The sequence below is a fragment of the Pelodiscus sinensis genome, chromosome 4, assembly GCF_049634645.1.
Source record: "Pelodiscus sinensis isolate JC-2024 chromosome 4, ASM4963464v1, whole genome shotgun sequence".
NCBI classification, from domain to species: Eukaryota; Metazoa; Chordata; order Testudines; family Trionychidae; genus Pelodiscus; species Pelodiscus sinensis.
The window spans coordinates 107,464,196-107,480,522 of NC_134714.1; the positions used below are offsets into that span (position 1 = coordinate 107,464,196).

The 16,327-nt window shown below is 42.1% G+C and overlaps 1 protein-coding gene across 3 annotated transcripts in view; it reads left to right on the forward strand.

The window, feature by feature from the left end:
* Positions 1-16,327, forward strand: part of TRIM66 (tripartite motif containing 66) — an 82,394-nt gene that overhangs the window by 11,976 nt on the left and 54,091 nt on the right. For all 3 annotated transcript variants that reach the window (XM_025189972.2, XM_075927994.1, XM_075927995.1), the window contains exon 2: positions 5,915-6,018. In XM_025189972.2, coding sequence (XP_025045757.2) covers positions 5,915-6,018 — 104 coding nt within the window. The remainder of the gene's footprint in view (positions 1-5,914; positions 6,019-16,327) is intronic.

Genomic DNA, 16,327 nt, shown 5'->3' on the forward strand with positions numbered 1-16,327 from the left:
GACAGTTCCGTGGAACTAAGATGATGTGAAATGTTTTGTTTTAAATATGTACAATTGCAGTTATATTTAGCTGCTTACATTATCATCTTTTTTTAAAATTTGTATTTAATATACAGACAAAACCCAGTCCCATGACATGTGAAGAGGATAACTTGAGCTTGTAATAGTTCTTTGGAAAGAATGATTAGTAATTTACTTTTGGGTGTATTATTCCCATGATATAAATGGGAGGTTTTCATACAGATCTTCCCACAAACATCAACAGATGGAACACTTCATTTCTGCTTGCCATTGGTCCTCCTTTAACTTTATATATGGAGAATGTCAGTCATTAGGCAGTCTGGTAAATTTTGTAGCAGGAAGACTCCTTTGTGTAAAAATATTGATCTGTAATGACATATCATATGTAAACAGAAATAGTAAATGATTAATGGCTGTAGATGTTTACAGAGTAATATGCAGAACTCACATTTGCTATAGCATTTGTTATCAGTAAATAGAAGTTCTCATAGAATTACATACTCTCACAAATAATCTATATATAAATGTTGCCACCACAGAATTCCTCAAGACCTGAAACTCTCCAATGCCCATTTTTTCTGGGTTTTTGGCCACTGTCTTACTTCCATCAGGCTTCAAGCCCCCAGTGACACCCAAAAGTGGAACAGTGGTGCCAGTTACATGCTACCCCCTCTCTACTGGGATAGCATGTAACCAGTCAGTACAACCTGTGTACGCTGGTCTGTGGCCCACATATCTCTTTCTCTATCTGGAATAGGTCTTATGCAGTCACACACGTGGGGGGGAGGGGGAGGTCTTTTCCTCTCCCATGCAAACATACAAGACAAAGCAGAGTCTTACTCTCAGTGGTAGTTATGAAAATATTAAATTATATACTTTTCAATTTTTTTACTTTTACTTCAATAGTTTACCACATAAAGGAGCCATCTATAATATTTTTATAGTGAGAACAGTTCTTGGCAGGTTCTGTTGTTCAGACATGAGTACATGACATTTTAAAATTTTTTAAAGTTTTATAAATGAAAATAAACTTAATCACAGATCTCACTGAATGATCCACCAACACACATTTACAAGTACTGATATTGTAATTTTCTTATCTGCATAATCTCTGCCAAATCATTGAAATTGCAAAGTGCTGTTATGGAAATAACACAAACCCAATTCTGGGAACGTGTAATAATGTCATTCTGGTTTGAGCACTGAGCACCAGTCAAAAACATTACTTTAAATAAGTTTACCTTATTTAACCTGGGAAAACATTAACTGATTGCTTGAAAAGAGCTAAGAGGTGATGCCTAGTGCCAATATTCCATGATCACTTGAAAATTAAGGACTAAGATTAAAAATAATTTGTTGGGTTAATGCACCACCCTCATATCTGAGGAATTAGGTTCAAATCCATTATAGTTCAGGCATGTATATGCTTTTGGTGGTTTCATCTTAGGACACATCTCCACTTGCCCAAGGATCAGCGCTCTGGCGATCAATCCTCTGGGGTTTGATTTAGCAGGTCTAGTTGTGAAAAGTAAGAGAAGTTGATGGGAGTGTTTCTCATGTCAGTTGATGGAAGTGTTTTTCCTGTTGTGGGGTCTCCCCAGAAAATCAGTGCAAGGTTCATCAACTCCAGCTAACCAATTCACATAGCTGGAGTTGCATATCTTCAATTGATTTTCTCCACCAGTGTAAACCTGGCTTTAGTCAAAAGTGAATGTTTTCCCTTTGAAAAAAAACATACTATGGCATGAATGTGAGGCTACATGTCCACTTGATGCTCTGGCAATTGATCCTCCAGGGTTCGATTTAGTGGGTCCAATAAAGACCCTCTAAATCGAACTCTGAGGGCTCCCTTGTTGGTGCCAGTACTCCTCACTGTCACAAAGAATAAGGGAAGTTGATGGGAGTGTTTCTCCTGTTGACCTCATGCTGTGGGGCTGCCCCAGAAATCGACTCCAGCTACACAATTCACGCAGCTAGAGTTGTATACCTTATATCAATTTGCTCCACCAGTGCAGTCCTATTAGTCTTCTGTTTCAAGAGATCCATGATTGAATTGGCCAGGGTTATTATTGGTGTGGTACATTTTCAGACTTCGGGACCGCTACTTGAACAGCAATGTTGGTTCCCAACATTTGTAATCACTAAAATTCCCTTTGGAGTACTAGTCAAGAGAGAAACTGAATGATCATTCCGTAGACACTGAGATTATTAAGAGATCATTGGTAGCAAAGCAGTTTCTTTCTTCCTGTATTTGTTGTGTTAAGTGCTCAGTCAAGTGAAAAGTTCAGTCAGAAACTTGTAGCCTGCTTTTATTTCTGTGGGCAGCTTATTTCCTCCTTCGGCTTGACCTTGATTTGTTGTTGCACTGTAAAACTATTTAAAAAACCTTAAAAAACAACAAATAGACTAGTAGCACCTTAAAGACTAACAAAACATATAGATGGTATCATGAGCTTTCCTGGGCACAACCCACTTCTTCAGATGATAGGAGTATTAGAATATTGAAAGGTAGTGTATTCACAGTGCACACAGTCATTCTGAAACTACTTTATTATTTTCTATAGGTCAGTAGCTGCATATGGTGCTTTATGCTAGGTAAGATGTATTGAACAGATAAGAGTCCCTGGCCTGAAGAATTCACAGTCAGAAGGGACAAATGGAAATAATAGATTGTTTTAAAGTGATATCGTGTGTAGGGAGATGGACACATGAACAGTGAAGGTAGGATTCACATGAGCTACCTCATCCCTTTATGTCGCTATACTTTCCTTTCTCCTAGCAAAACTCCTGTTGACATCAGTAGTAAAGAATTTGGTCTTTTCTGTGTTAATAACCACTGTAAAAGAAAGCAAGCTGATGTCACCATTGCATTCTTTACTTATATAGTATGTTTTGCTTTGGAGCACCAAGGCCCAGATTTTGAAAGTGACCGGTCATTTTGCATACCTTTTTGGATGCTCAACCTGAAAGATCTTGACAAGGCCTAATTTTCAAATGAAGAGTGTTCTTTCTGTTCAAAATGCTACATATATGCTATCTAAAATGTTAGTGTATTAGGACAAGGAAAGTGATAGCTAAAGCTATCAAATGAGGAATATTTATCAAACTATTTATAAAGTAGCTGATATTAGGGGCATCGTCCAAAATCCAATGAAGTTAGTGGAAAGACTCCCACTGACTTCACTGAGCCTTAGATCAAGCGCTTGTTCATAACTGGAAACCACTTTCCTCCTGAAATTTGAAGACTGTTTTTGAGCATCTCATTAATAAATAAGTACAATTGGAAGTGAAGCAAGGCTTTACTCATAGACTCATAGAACTGGAAGGGATCTCAAGAGGTCATCAAGTCTAGTTCCCTGTCCTCAAAGCAGGACCAAGCACCATTGAGATCATCCCTGACAGATGTCTGTCTAACCTGCTTTTAAATATCTCCAATGAAGAAGATTCCCCAACCTTCTTAGGCAATTTATTCCAGGGCCAAATCATTCAGGCAGATAGGAAGTTTTTCCTGATGTCCAACCAGACCTCCCTTGCTGCAACTTAAGCTCATTACTTCTTGTCCTATCATCAGAGGTTAAGGAGAATAATTTTTCTCCCTCCTCTTTTTAACACCCTTTTAGGTACTTGAAAGCTGCTATTATATCCCCTCTCTGCTTCTCTTTTCCAAACTAAACAAACCCAGTTCTTTCAGTCTTCCCTCATAGGTCATGTTTTCTAGACCTTTTTGTTAATAGGTCATGTTTTCTAGACCCTCTTCTCTGCACCTTCTCCATCGTCTCCACATCTTTCTTAAAATGTGGTGCCCAGAACTGGACACAATACTCCAACTGAGGCCTAATCAGTGCAGAGTAGAGCAGAAGAATGACTTCTCATGTCTTCCTCACACAACACTCTTGTTAATGCATCCCAGAATTACGTTTGCTTTTTTTGTGACTCATATTTAGCTTGTGGTCCACTATGACCCCTAAATCCTTTTCTATAGTATTCCTTCCTAGACAGTCACTTCCCATTTTGTATGTGTGAAACGGATTGTTCATCCCAAGTGGAGTACTTTGAATTTGTCCTTATTAAATTTCATTCTGTTTACCTCAGACCATTTCTCAAGTTTGTCCAGATCATTTTGAATTATGACCCTATCCTCCAAAGCACTTGCAACCCCTTCCAGCTTGGTATCATCTGCAAACTTTATAAGCGTACTCTCCATGCCATCATCTAAATCATTGATGAAGCTATTGAACAGAATTGATCCCGGTGGAACCCCATTTGTTATGCCCTTCCAGCATTACTGTGAACCATTGCTAACTACTCTCTGGGAATGGTTATCCAACCAGTTATGAACCCACCTTATAGTAGCCCCATCTACATTGTATTTTCCTAGTTCATTGATAAGGTCAGGCAAGACAATATCAAATGCTTTACTAAAGTCTAAAGTATATTATGTCTACCATCAGGGTTTGTCAGCCGATCAAAGAAATTTATCAGGTTGGTTTGACGTGATTTGTTCTTGACAAATTTATGATGGCAGTTACTTATCACCTTATTATTTTCTAGATATTAGCAAATTGATTCTTTCATTATTTGCTCCATTGTCTTTCCTGAGACAGAAATTAAGCTGACTGCTCTGTAGTGTCCTGAGTTGTCCTTATTTCCCTTTTTATGGATGGGCACTATGTTTGCCCTTTCCAGTCATCTGGAATCTCTCCCATCTTCCATGACTTTTCAAAGATGATAGTTAATGGCTCAGATACCTCCTCCATCAGCTCCTTGGGTATTCTAGGATGCATTTTATCAGGCCCGGGTGGCTTGAAGACATCTATCTTTTCTAAGTAATTTTAACTCATTCTTTTCCTGGTTTAACTTCTGAATCTACCCAGTTTTCACTGGCATTCACTATGTTAGGTATCCAGTCACCACTAACTTTCTTGGTGAAAATCGACACAAATCTAATCTCTCCTTTAATAGCTCTTAAAAACAGATATAACAAGGGGTTCTTGTTCTTTATATGAGTTGTTCTACCTGGTGATTTCACAGTGATTGCTCTTGAATATTAAGACCACAAAAGTCTATTTTGTAGAATCATAAAAACGTTGGATTGTATGGGACCTTGCAAGATCATCAAGCCCAATCCCTGCATTGAGGCAGGGCCAAACATACGGTATCTAGGTCATCCGTGGCAAGTGTAATGTGTACTTAAAAACATCCAATGATAAGGATTCCACAACCTCCCTTAGAAGCTTATTCCAGAAATGTCCTATCTGCCCATTGCTGCAGATGAAGCCCTTTTCTTTTTATCCTGTCTTCAGTGGGCATGGAGAACAATTGATCACCATCCTCATTATTACAACTTTTAAGATATTTGATAGCTGTTGTCAGGTCCCCCATCTTAAGCCTAAATATGCCCAGTTTTTTTTAACCTTTCCTCATAAGTCAGATGTTCCTAACCTTTTATCATTTTGTTGCTCTCTTTTGGACTCCCTGTAATTTATCCACATCTTTTCTATAAAGTGATGTCCAGGATTGGACACAATACTCCAGCTGAGGCATCACTAGTGGGGAAGAGAATGAGTGGTTGTGCAAAAAGAACAATAGTTAATATAAGAAAATACTGGTGGATTAACCGTTTTCATCAGACCTTTAAGAGCTTGTAGGGATTTGAAGACACTCAGATCCTGCAGTGATAAGCATAGTATAAATGCTGAAATAGAACAAAGAACCACAAAGTCACAGGAGTGTTTTGTACTGTCCCAAAAGTAGGCAAATACACTTTGTTGGTTGATGAAGAGTTGCGTTTCCTGGAACTAAGCCTTTCGGTGTGATACCAAAGAAGTGTCAGTGCTTCAGTGTGGTTTGTTTCATTTCCTGATTCATACAGCTGTTCTGTTTCTTCGCTCAGGTATCCTCTCATGCCCTGTGTGCAAACAGACGTGCTTCGCAAGAGACATAATTGAAAATTTCTTTCTCAAGGACTTTTCCACAGCTAATCCAGCGATGGCAAGGGTAAGTGGAGGCTATTAAATAGGCTGCAGCACGAGTCTTTCGAACACTAGTAACAGACCCAAAATTTATGACATTTGAGTAGCTTTATAAAGCATTGTAATGTCACCGCAGCTCTTCAGTCATCCCCAGGCACTGAACATACCGCCTCTAAACCAGTTTTCTCACCCTATGTGAAGAGCAAAGCGTTAAAGCCAGTAGAAGCGTTGACAATTGCTTCAGTGGTTCAGGACTGGGTCCTGAATACAAATCACTGCTTCTGAACCTCTAGGTTGGCCCTTGGAGGGAACTATTTTACTTAACAGTTGTTTGGCATGAAATACTTCTGTCTGTCACCACAGCACTAGCCGCAGAGGAGCAAAGAAAATGTTGACTTGTTGCAACATCAAATTGAGTAGCACAGAACACAAGCTCCTAGTGGGTAGAATTGTCTTTCATATAAAACCCAACTCTCACTTACCACCAAAGTTAGGTTTCTTAGTGACGAGCTAGGGTGTCACTCTTGAAATATACTTCATTCATTATGAAAGTGAGTTATGGATAAGAAATGAATATGATGGCCCATGCATTTATCGATATCCTCTGTTCGTTTGTCAGGGCAATGTAAGCAGTGAAAAAGGCTACTGGTTGTATAGTTATCTGAAGTTGATTACTTCTGTTTCATACTAGGGATATTAGTCGAATAATAAAAAAAATAAAGTTCTTAGTCTGTCCTGAGGGAAGTCCACTAGAACTTTCAGTCTTTCAACAAAATGGAATGGATGTAACAGAGTTGGGAGACATTTTGCCATTCACTGTGGCCTTATGTAAACAATATGCCTGGAGATAAAGCTGCTTCTCACCTGCCATTTTAAATATTTAATTTGCAATTTAGTATTTTAAATATGTATAGTCCTCTCCTTTATTATTTTAATTATACTGTTTGCCACTGTATTCAACTTTTTGTGCAGCATCAGTGGAATTGTTATTGTTTATTTCCATTCTCTCTATCTCATTATACTATCTTTCCTGAATGAGGAAGCAGAAAGACATTGAAAAATGATTGTATTTCACTAGAATAAAGAGTTCAAATAGCACTAACTGGATTTACAAACAATGCACTATTTTATTTTATCCTTTTCTTCTGGAATCCAAAGTGTTGTCTGGTGGTCAGAGCTAGTGACTTGAGAGCTAGACATGGGCTGTGGGTGAATGCCCAGCTAGGGAAGGCAAATCAGAGACTTGCCACTTCTGCCTGATCCTCCACCCTTTCCACAATCTCCCCACTTGTGGAGTCAAGCCCAGTCCTCACCCCAGCCTCTGAACATCCTGAGACCCCTTAATTTCACCATCCCAGCCAGTGGTGCGGTCCCAGCCCTTCCGACCAGCCAGAGATTCGGGCAGCTGCACTGTGGCCCCAGCCCTCCTTGCCAGCCAGAGAACTGAGCAGCTGTGCCAGGGCCCAGTCCTTCCAACTGGTTGGAGAACCAGGCAGCAGCACTGCAACCCCAGCCTCTGGACCAGCCAGAGAGCCAGGCAGTCACACTATGGCCCCAGCCCTCCAAACTAGCTGGAGACCTGGGCAGCAACGCTATGGCACCAGCCCTCCCAACCAGCTGGAGCTCTGGGCAGCCATGCTGTGGCCCCAGCCCTCCTGACTGGCCGGAAAGCTGGGCAGTCACACCGCAGCTGGGTAGCTGTGCTGTGGCCTGAGCCCTCCTGACTGGCCAGAAAGCCGCACCATGGCTCCAGAGGCCAGAGAACCAGGCAGCTGCACTGCAACCCCAGCCATCCTGGGTGGTGGGAATGTGTGCAGTTTTGGGAAAGCAACTGCCTTCTCTTGCCTCCATTACCTGCCACCCATGGAGCTAGGACTCTTGGGCCAGATAATGGGGCCTGGTAATGGGGCATTCCATCTGCTCCATGCCTGTATGTCTGTTCCAGGACTTAAACCAGCTTAAATAGCCAGTTAAAGATTCCTCTTGCATAGGAGACTCCTTTAGATGGTTTTACTCAACTTAGAGGACATATCAGAGGTACTACAGAGCACTGCTGCACTCCAGCACTGCCAATAGAATAGTCTTTTGTGAGTTATAATCAGCAATCTTAGGGCTTCTATAAATTGTTATGGCTAAGTTGTTCTGGAGACTGAATCTAGTGGGGGAAGATCATAAAGGCAAAATCCATCTTTGCCTCTTGTGCTTCATCCTTTTATTGATTACTAAGGACCCTGAATTGCTCTGAGTCACTCAGCTTTCCTGTGCCTCATTTTCCCCATCTCTAAACATTCATAATTAACTCATAGAGGGTATTGTGTGAATTCAATGGATAATGTTAAGTTTCCTGATATCTTTGGATGAAAGGTGCCATATGAATTCAATGTATTATTATGTAAACCAGAAAAAATTCCCTTCACACATACGCCTCAAAGATAGTAAGAGCAAAATTTACACAATGCTGCTGCAGTGTTCAAATGTTCTTATGACACTGAGTTTTTTTAATTATCATGGCTCAATTCATCTACCTTCTAGAGAGAGCCAGTATATGAAGAATATCAAATGAATATATCCTTTAGTCTCTTCAAAGGCACTGGGCTATTTCTCAGATCTCCAGTAAGAAGCTTTTTCTTTCTTTAGTCCCCTAGGACTCCGAAGAGCAAGTCAAAAAGAAAACAATTCCCATAAGAGTAAAGGAATCCTACAGGGGAAATGAAGAACCTTCCCCGGATCATTTTAAGATTGTTCCTCCTTTATAAATATTCTCGTCTTGTAACAGTGGAGCCTTTTATTAAAAGAAAAAATAGGAAAAAACTGGGGCCCAATCCTGCTATCACTTAAGTCAGTGGGAGTTTAGCCAGTGACATCAGCGAGAATAGCATAAGGCCCTCAACTTGTGAGGCTGATTGAAGGACATAAAGGTCAGTATTTTCAGATTTAATGTCCAAAGTTGATACCTAATTCCATAAAAATAGCCTAACAATGAGCTGTGGATTCTCATCACCTCTGAAATTCAGGCCCCGTAATTAGGTGCCTCCATGTGGATTTAGGTTCCTGACTTTAGGCATCTAGATCTGAAAATTATAACCAAATCCATTAACTGACTTGATCAAATTGGACCTGGCAATGTTGCTAAAGAGAATGAGAATTTGGGGTGCAAAAGGATCAAATCCTAATCTTGGATCCATTCTGACCTTGGTAGAGGTTTCCCATTGCATACACACAGTAGACAACTTGAATGCCACATTTTGGGGAGCAGTTAATGGTGTAAAACTTACCATAGTGGTACTCTAAGATCAAGGCCATGTCCTGGATACCATAGTGAGGCTTCATTATAAATTGGATGGATAGATAGATAGATAGATAGATAGATAGATAGATAACCAACCAGTATTGTAAAGTTACCTTCCTGGGTAACCTTGGGGAAGATACTTTGTCTGTATGTATGTGTAGCCCATCTATAAAATGAAGATGATATTTCTTCCTGTTGTCTACCCTTTGTCTATACTGTAAGTTCTTTCGGGCAAGGTCTGTCTTTTACTGTGTGTATGTGTACTATGTCATTTGAGGCCTCCAAGTGCTACTATAATGCAATTGAATTATGATAATTCTGGAAAGATTTATGTCTGCAAGTATATAATAGTTGTTAATAAACCCTACCTTATTGAGCTACCCTGACTGGGGAGTTAAAATTACAGCCTCATTTTTTTCAGTTGGCCTTTTTGCAACTCATCAGGGTAATTGCTTTGTAATATATATTTTGTGAGCTAGAGTTACTCAGCTATTTTAGTTCTGAGCTCCTTGGGTGGAGGGTCTTGAAGTCGTTGCTTAAGAAAGAGGTGTGGTCTGAATACCAAAGTGGGAGTCAAGAACTCCTGAGTTAATCCTGGCTGTAAACCTAACTTCCTCTGTGGGCTAGGGCAACTCGCTCTTTCTGCAACAACCTTTTTCTTGTATTGTAAAGGAGAATGGGTACATGCTGCCCATCTTGTAAAATTTTGGTAAAGTATTATTATGTCAGAGGGGTATTGTGAGAATTAACTGATGTGTATGTAAGAGTTTTGAAGGTTAAAAAAAAGATATACATAGTCTATGTATTTAATAATGTAATTCCATGAACTGCCTACATCATTTCCTATCTGTGGCTCCTTTGTGTATACTTGTGGCTCTGTAAGGGTACATCTTAGGGATGTTAAATGGCATTTAATCAGCTAATCAACTAGTTGATGTAATTTCCATTGATTAGTCGATTAGTTGTTAAGGGGGGAAACTGCAGAGCCGCAGCAAAGTTAGCTCCCTGAGCCTGGATACCATAATATCCAGTATCCATAGTTAACCACGCTGCAGCTCTACCTTTTAAATGTATTAAGAGCCTGGCCTCTGCCCCTTGTGAAGATGGTGCTGGGGATGGAACCAGCTTTTAAGCTGGCTCTCCCAAGCACTGGCTCCTGCTCCCTCCCTTGCTTCCTCTCTCTGAGGCAGCAAAGGGGTGGAGTAGCAACTAGTCAAAACACTAGTCGACTATCCGATAAGCATACGCTTATCGGATAGTCGACTAGTCGCTTACATCCCTAGTACATGTAGCAACACGCTGTCATGAAAGGCAAGGTGTGTCCAGACTTAATGTGACACTACACACAGTAATGAAAAGCTCTGGCAAGGGGATGCCAATGGGAAAGGGCTTCACAGTGGAGTCTTTCACAGAAGCAAGGAAAGCATCTGGCGACAGGATACTACACTACTAAAAATAGTAGTGTTGATGGGGAGGGCATTGCTTGTGCATGTAGAGAGACAGGTTAGGTTGTGATTAACTGGTAATTTTTCATAATATTTTTATGACACCTGGATGTGCCTCAGTTTCCCTTTTTACTTTGCATTGCTACCCAGTGAGTGCGAAAGGGTTAACAATGGATCTGGGACAGCTCAGCAACACAGATGTGTCACCTCCCTGTCTGGATGGAATAAATGGCTTGTTAAGGAACTGCTTGAAACTGACTCATCTCTGCAAGGGGTTCAAAGGGACAAAGGAAAGTTCAGAGGACTCAGCTGATGCTCCACTGTGGGGAAAATCTGGCAGGCGAGGCTGTGAACTCAGCACAGCCTACCTGGAGAACAAAGACCTGAGGAGTGACTTGTTGTGGGGGGAAAGTATGGGGTTCCAAGAAGAAGCTGGATGCTCTCTCTTGGACTGACTAAGGAAATCAGAGAGAGAAAGAGACCTGAACATGGAATCCGCTACAGTGGGGCTTGTGGCTTGCTCTGCCTTGACTAGAATGGACGATGCTTTAACCTTTATCTCTCTATGCTAACCTAAGGTTGTTCAGTGTTGTGTTCCAGTTCTGTCATAAATCCTGCTCTGTTTTGAATATACTGCTTGGGTGTGTCTACAAATATATACTTGGGTACATTCATTGCGAAGAGCATACAAGTCTACCCAGGAGTGAATTTCAGTTGGATTTGCTGTGCTACACATCATAGTGTGAAGCAGGAGTGCAGAAGCCAGAGGTTTAGCTGGGGAGGTGTTGGAATTATGGCTTACCCTTTAGGAAGAGTGGGACTCCTTGGATGTTTGGTGTAACTGAAGGGGTTCCTTCAATTACTGTTTACAATATGGGACATAGCACAGTTCCTGTGGATTCATAACAAGCGTACATATCCTACGGTTCTGGCAAGAAGGTTCTCAACTGTTCTGACCTGAGCAATGCCTCACTGGCTATACACATGATAGTTGGACATGCAATGTCTGTGCAAGTGTAGATTTATCCTGTAGGTCAGTCATCATAACAGTGTATCTTTGGAAGAGACAAGAATCCCTATCAGGCCATATATGTATAGAATATTTTCTTGGTTCTTTTTTTAGCTTTTACCTAGAAGGGAAGAATTGATGAGTGTCGAGGGGTGCCTTGTCCGTCCGCCAGTGAGGGTGGTGATAGGCCTTGAATTCCCTTGAATTCCCTATCTGGGTAGAGCCACAGAGTCTATGCAGTGCAACCTGTGGCTAGAGTAGTCCGAGAGTCAATATACACCCCCTTGGGAATCAGGGTGGTACTGCCCAACAACCACAGAGTCAATGTATAGTAGACAATCTGCCCCTATTTGGGGTATCTAAGGAAGTGGGTAGGAGGACCTAAGCCCTCCCTCTCCACCAGATCCCAGCCCAGGTACCAGGTATTCCACCACAACACCCCAAAGCTCTCGGGGAGCAATTCTCCACCCTGGGCTACTTCCTACCTAGATCTTGTCAGAAGTCCTCTCCATCTTCATGCTCAGGCCCCACAGCTTCTACTGCAGCCCCTCTCGGCCTGGCTACTGCCATTTGGTCTGGCTGTGCTTGCTGGCCTGGAGCTCGTGCAGCAGCAGCAGCAGCAGCAGCAGCAGCAGCAGCAGCAGCAGCAGCAGCAGCAGCAGCACCTCCCCCTGCAGTGGTCCACCCTTACTAAGCAGCTCCAGAAGCTTTTATAGCCACCCTCCAGTTGGAGCATGCCCAGCAGGGCTCAGAGGGTGGGGCCTTATCAGCCAGCTGGACCAGGTTAACCCTCTTCTATTTTTAAATAGAAAAATATTCACTTATTGTTAAGTCTGTAATTTAAACTAAGGACATTAAAAACAATGACTGGTTTTCATGTTACTCTTTATGTACCTCATCCAAAACCCACCAAAGTCACTAGATACCTTTCCATGGACTTCATTGGAGTTTGAATCAGGCCCTCACTGTTGAATGTACACTCTTACCTCCTCCTCCATGCTCTGAATTTATTTTAAATTGACATATTCCAAGATCAATTGGCATCCAACAGGAAGGTCACTAAATCAAGTTACTGTGCTAATTATTAGTAGTAATAGCAGTAGTATTCCCATGTCACACACAGCATGCGAGGCACTTTTCACACATACAGGAGGAATTTTGCTTTACTATCATGATTTGAAACTTGTTGCTATTTTGCTAATGGTAAAGTCTGGTTGTTTGGGAGAGGTCAGGCTACACTGGGAAATAGTAGCTAAGGGCAGGGCTTGACAAATACTGTAATCTACTCACCTGTGGCGAGTAGATTACAACCTGGAAGAGCCGGCGCAAAGTGATCTGTGCATTTAAATATCCCGTGCTTCATTAGAATAAAAATGGCTGCCACGGCACTTTGCTGGCAACAAGCAGCAGTCTAGATGGGGATCGGTCAACAAGGAAAGCCTTTTCCGACCGATCCTGTAATCCTCGTTGCACGAGGCATAAGGGATCGGTCGGAAAAGGCTTTCCTTGTTGACCGAACCCCGTCTAGACTGTCACTGGTTGCCGGCAAAGTGCCGTGTTGGCAAAAAGCACCAGCTATTTTTATTCTAATGAAGCGTGGGATATTTAAATCTCCACTTAATTAGCAATTTCGGTATGTCTAATTTACATCCCTCTGGCGACAGAGGGATGCAATCTAGACATACCCTATGAGTGCAAACAGCTTTCTGACTAGGTCTCTTGTGGTATTATTGTGTGTACAGTGCATTATTTTAATAGCAACAGTGTAACTACCTTGAAATAACTCTGATTTCACAGTGGATAGATAATGCAGGTATCAAAGCATCCATCTCTACTGTCATTTACTTACATCCATTGTAACAATCCTTAATGGCTATTCTAGGTGACAAAACATACATAAAGCAGGTAGTTTTCCAGGCAGTTTAATCAAGCACCAATTGTACTGATTTGAAACCCATACCCTTTTGATAGTTCTATGTCTGTTATGTTCCTAGGTCAACAGCCTGGATATTATATAAATTGGGCTAATTCTCCTCAGGGAATAGAAGCCGGGTTCATTTTTACAGCAGATCACAGTGTTGATCTAACTATTCAGTAAAATTATAGATTTTTACTATATTTGTCCATGAATACAGTTTATGTTCAATATAGAGACACTTAAATGGTCCTATTGACATAGTCTAGGTTCTGAGTTTAAGTAAGCCGATTATAAATTTGGAGTAATTCCCCTGAAATTACTCCACATTTACATTAGAATAAATGAGATCAGAATCTGGCTCATAGACTGTACATTTTGTTCAGACATAAAAAAAAACATTAGTGAGTGCACGTTAATAAATGATGTACTGAGGGTAATATCAACGGAAGTGGGACAGGGCAAAATACCTCCTGATAATGATGTGATTTAGGGGGAAACTGTTACCCAGATTAAAATATTTGCCTTTTTTGCTTGGTGTCATGGATCACAGGATCCATGCTGCAGTTCCAGCTTTGGCACGGTTTCCAGGAGGAACCCCTTCATTGTGCCAGACCCTTGGGAAATCTCATTCTTCTTCCAGAGTAAGTCATAGAGCTTCACTGTCTCCTTAGACTGGACCTCTAGACTTGCAGCACTTTTGCTTCACACTGAGCGCTCTGTTCAGCGAGTCCAAGTAAAAGAGACTCCTGAGATTTGTATGCTTTTCAGGTATTAATGTTCCACACCAAGCATTTGCAGTGACACTCAATAGCATTGCAAAACCTGTCAGTTTAATTGTTAACCAGAACACAGCATAGCAAGTCCTTTGGGTGGCAAAGAGAACTGAAGGTTAAAGTGTAGTCCATTCTGGTTAGCCCAGAGCCCAGCCAAGCTGTAGTGAACCCCTTGGTTCAAGCAGTAGCAGCAGAGCCGGCCCAAGCTACGGGCTGACCAGGCTACCGCATGGGGTGCCCCATTGTAGGGGCGCCGCGTGGGGCTGCTGGGCCAGGCGGGGGCAGCACCGCAGATGCTCCACGTGCCCGGGGCGGCGCCACGCATACACTGGGCGTCCGGAGGCGGAGCCATGCATGCGCCGTGTGCCCGGGGCGGGGCTGCGCATGCGCTGGCTGCCCAGGGGCGGGGCCGCGTATGCATTGCACTCCTGGGGGCGGCGCTGCGCTCCCGGGGCCCGGGGCACACAAATGGCTCAGGCCGCCCTGAGTAGCAGCAGTGGTAGCTGGGATCCCTCTGCCTCTTTGAATCATCTGGGAGTAACCACTCTCTTTGTTCCACCCACCCCCATTGGCAGGCCAGGGGCAGACAAAGTCTTAGTCAGACTCTGGGTGAGAGTCCTGACTCCTTCCAGCAGCCAACACCTATTCTCTACCACATACATCTCCAGTCCTTTGATCTCAGGCTGGAAATTCCTGTTCAGCTTCCATAAGCAGAGCTGGTCCATATCCCCGTGTTGTTGGTTGTTAGGCATCAATATAATGGCAATTGGGTTTTCCATTTTCTTCCCAAATGCTCCATTGATATGGAGACTAAGGCCCAGACTAGGTAGCACCCATACCTATGTGTCTCCGCCTGTCCAGAGAGCAAAATAATTCATTTCCACTCACTGAATAACGATGCAGTGCATAAGGGAAACTGAGAACAAACAGGACTTATAAAAACAGTACAGAATATTCCCACTTCATCACATCTCTTCTTCCTTCTAGACCAAACTGAGATGGATCCTTTAACCAGTGTTTAAATCCACAAATGAGATTCATAGATGCCATATCATCTTCCCCATCTCTTTGGTAGCTGTTATACCAGGCTCTTTCAAGATTTTTATAACACAGTTGTTATTCAATCAAACTTAAAGTTTCCAATACACTGTTCAGAGTGGTTTCACATCCTCCCTTAGGTCTGGTCTGTTGAATGACACTAGCAGGTGCACAAGGGTTTTTACATGGCTTGGCACCCTTTTGTCAAAACAAAACCTTCAGGTTTGAAACTACGATGGGAGTCCTGCCACTCTGTCATCCCCCTCATCTTTCAGGGAGTAAGGAGGATAGTACACCCACATACCTCCATTAGTCAGACTGTGGCCTGGGCTGTCCTTCCCCATGATTGAGCATTTGATTGTAACTCAGGGTACGTCTACACAGCACGCTTATTTCGAAATAAGCTATTTCAGAATTTTTTCCCTAAATAGCTTATTTCGAAATAACATATCTACACTACAGGGAAGCCTCAAAATTAGTCCAAGGCAGGCTTCCCTAATGTGTACGTGCTATCTTGAATTAGAGCTGTAGGAGGCATTGGGGAGTAATTACTTTGAATGGCCCTGGAGAAGAGCTCGCATTGTTGTTTCAAAATAACTGTGCTGTATAGACACATCCTCAGCCATATCTCTAGGGGTGTGGTTTCTCAGGGTGTGTCTAGACTACAAGGTTTTGTCGACAAAAGTGGACTTTTGTCGATAAAATTAAACCTGCATCTACACTACTGCTGAGTTCTGTCGACATAACGTCGACAGAACTCAGCAATTTTATGAGGAATAACGCCTTTTGTCGACAGAGTTCTGTTGACAGACGGCGTTATTGCATCTAAACTGTCCTTTGCATCTACACTGCCATGTCGACA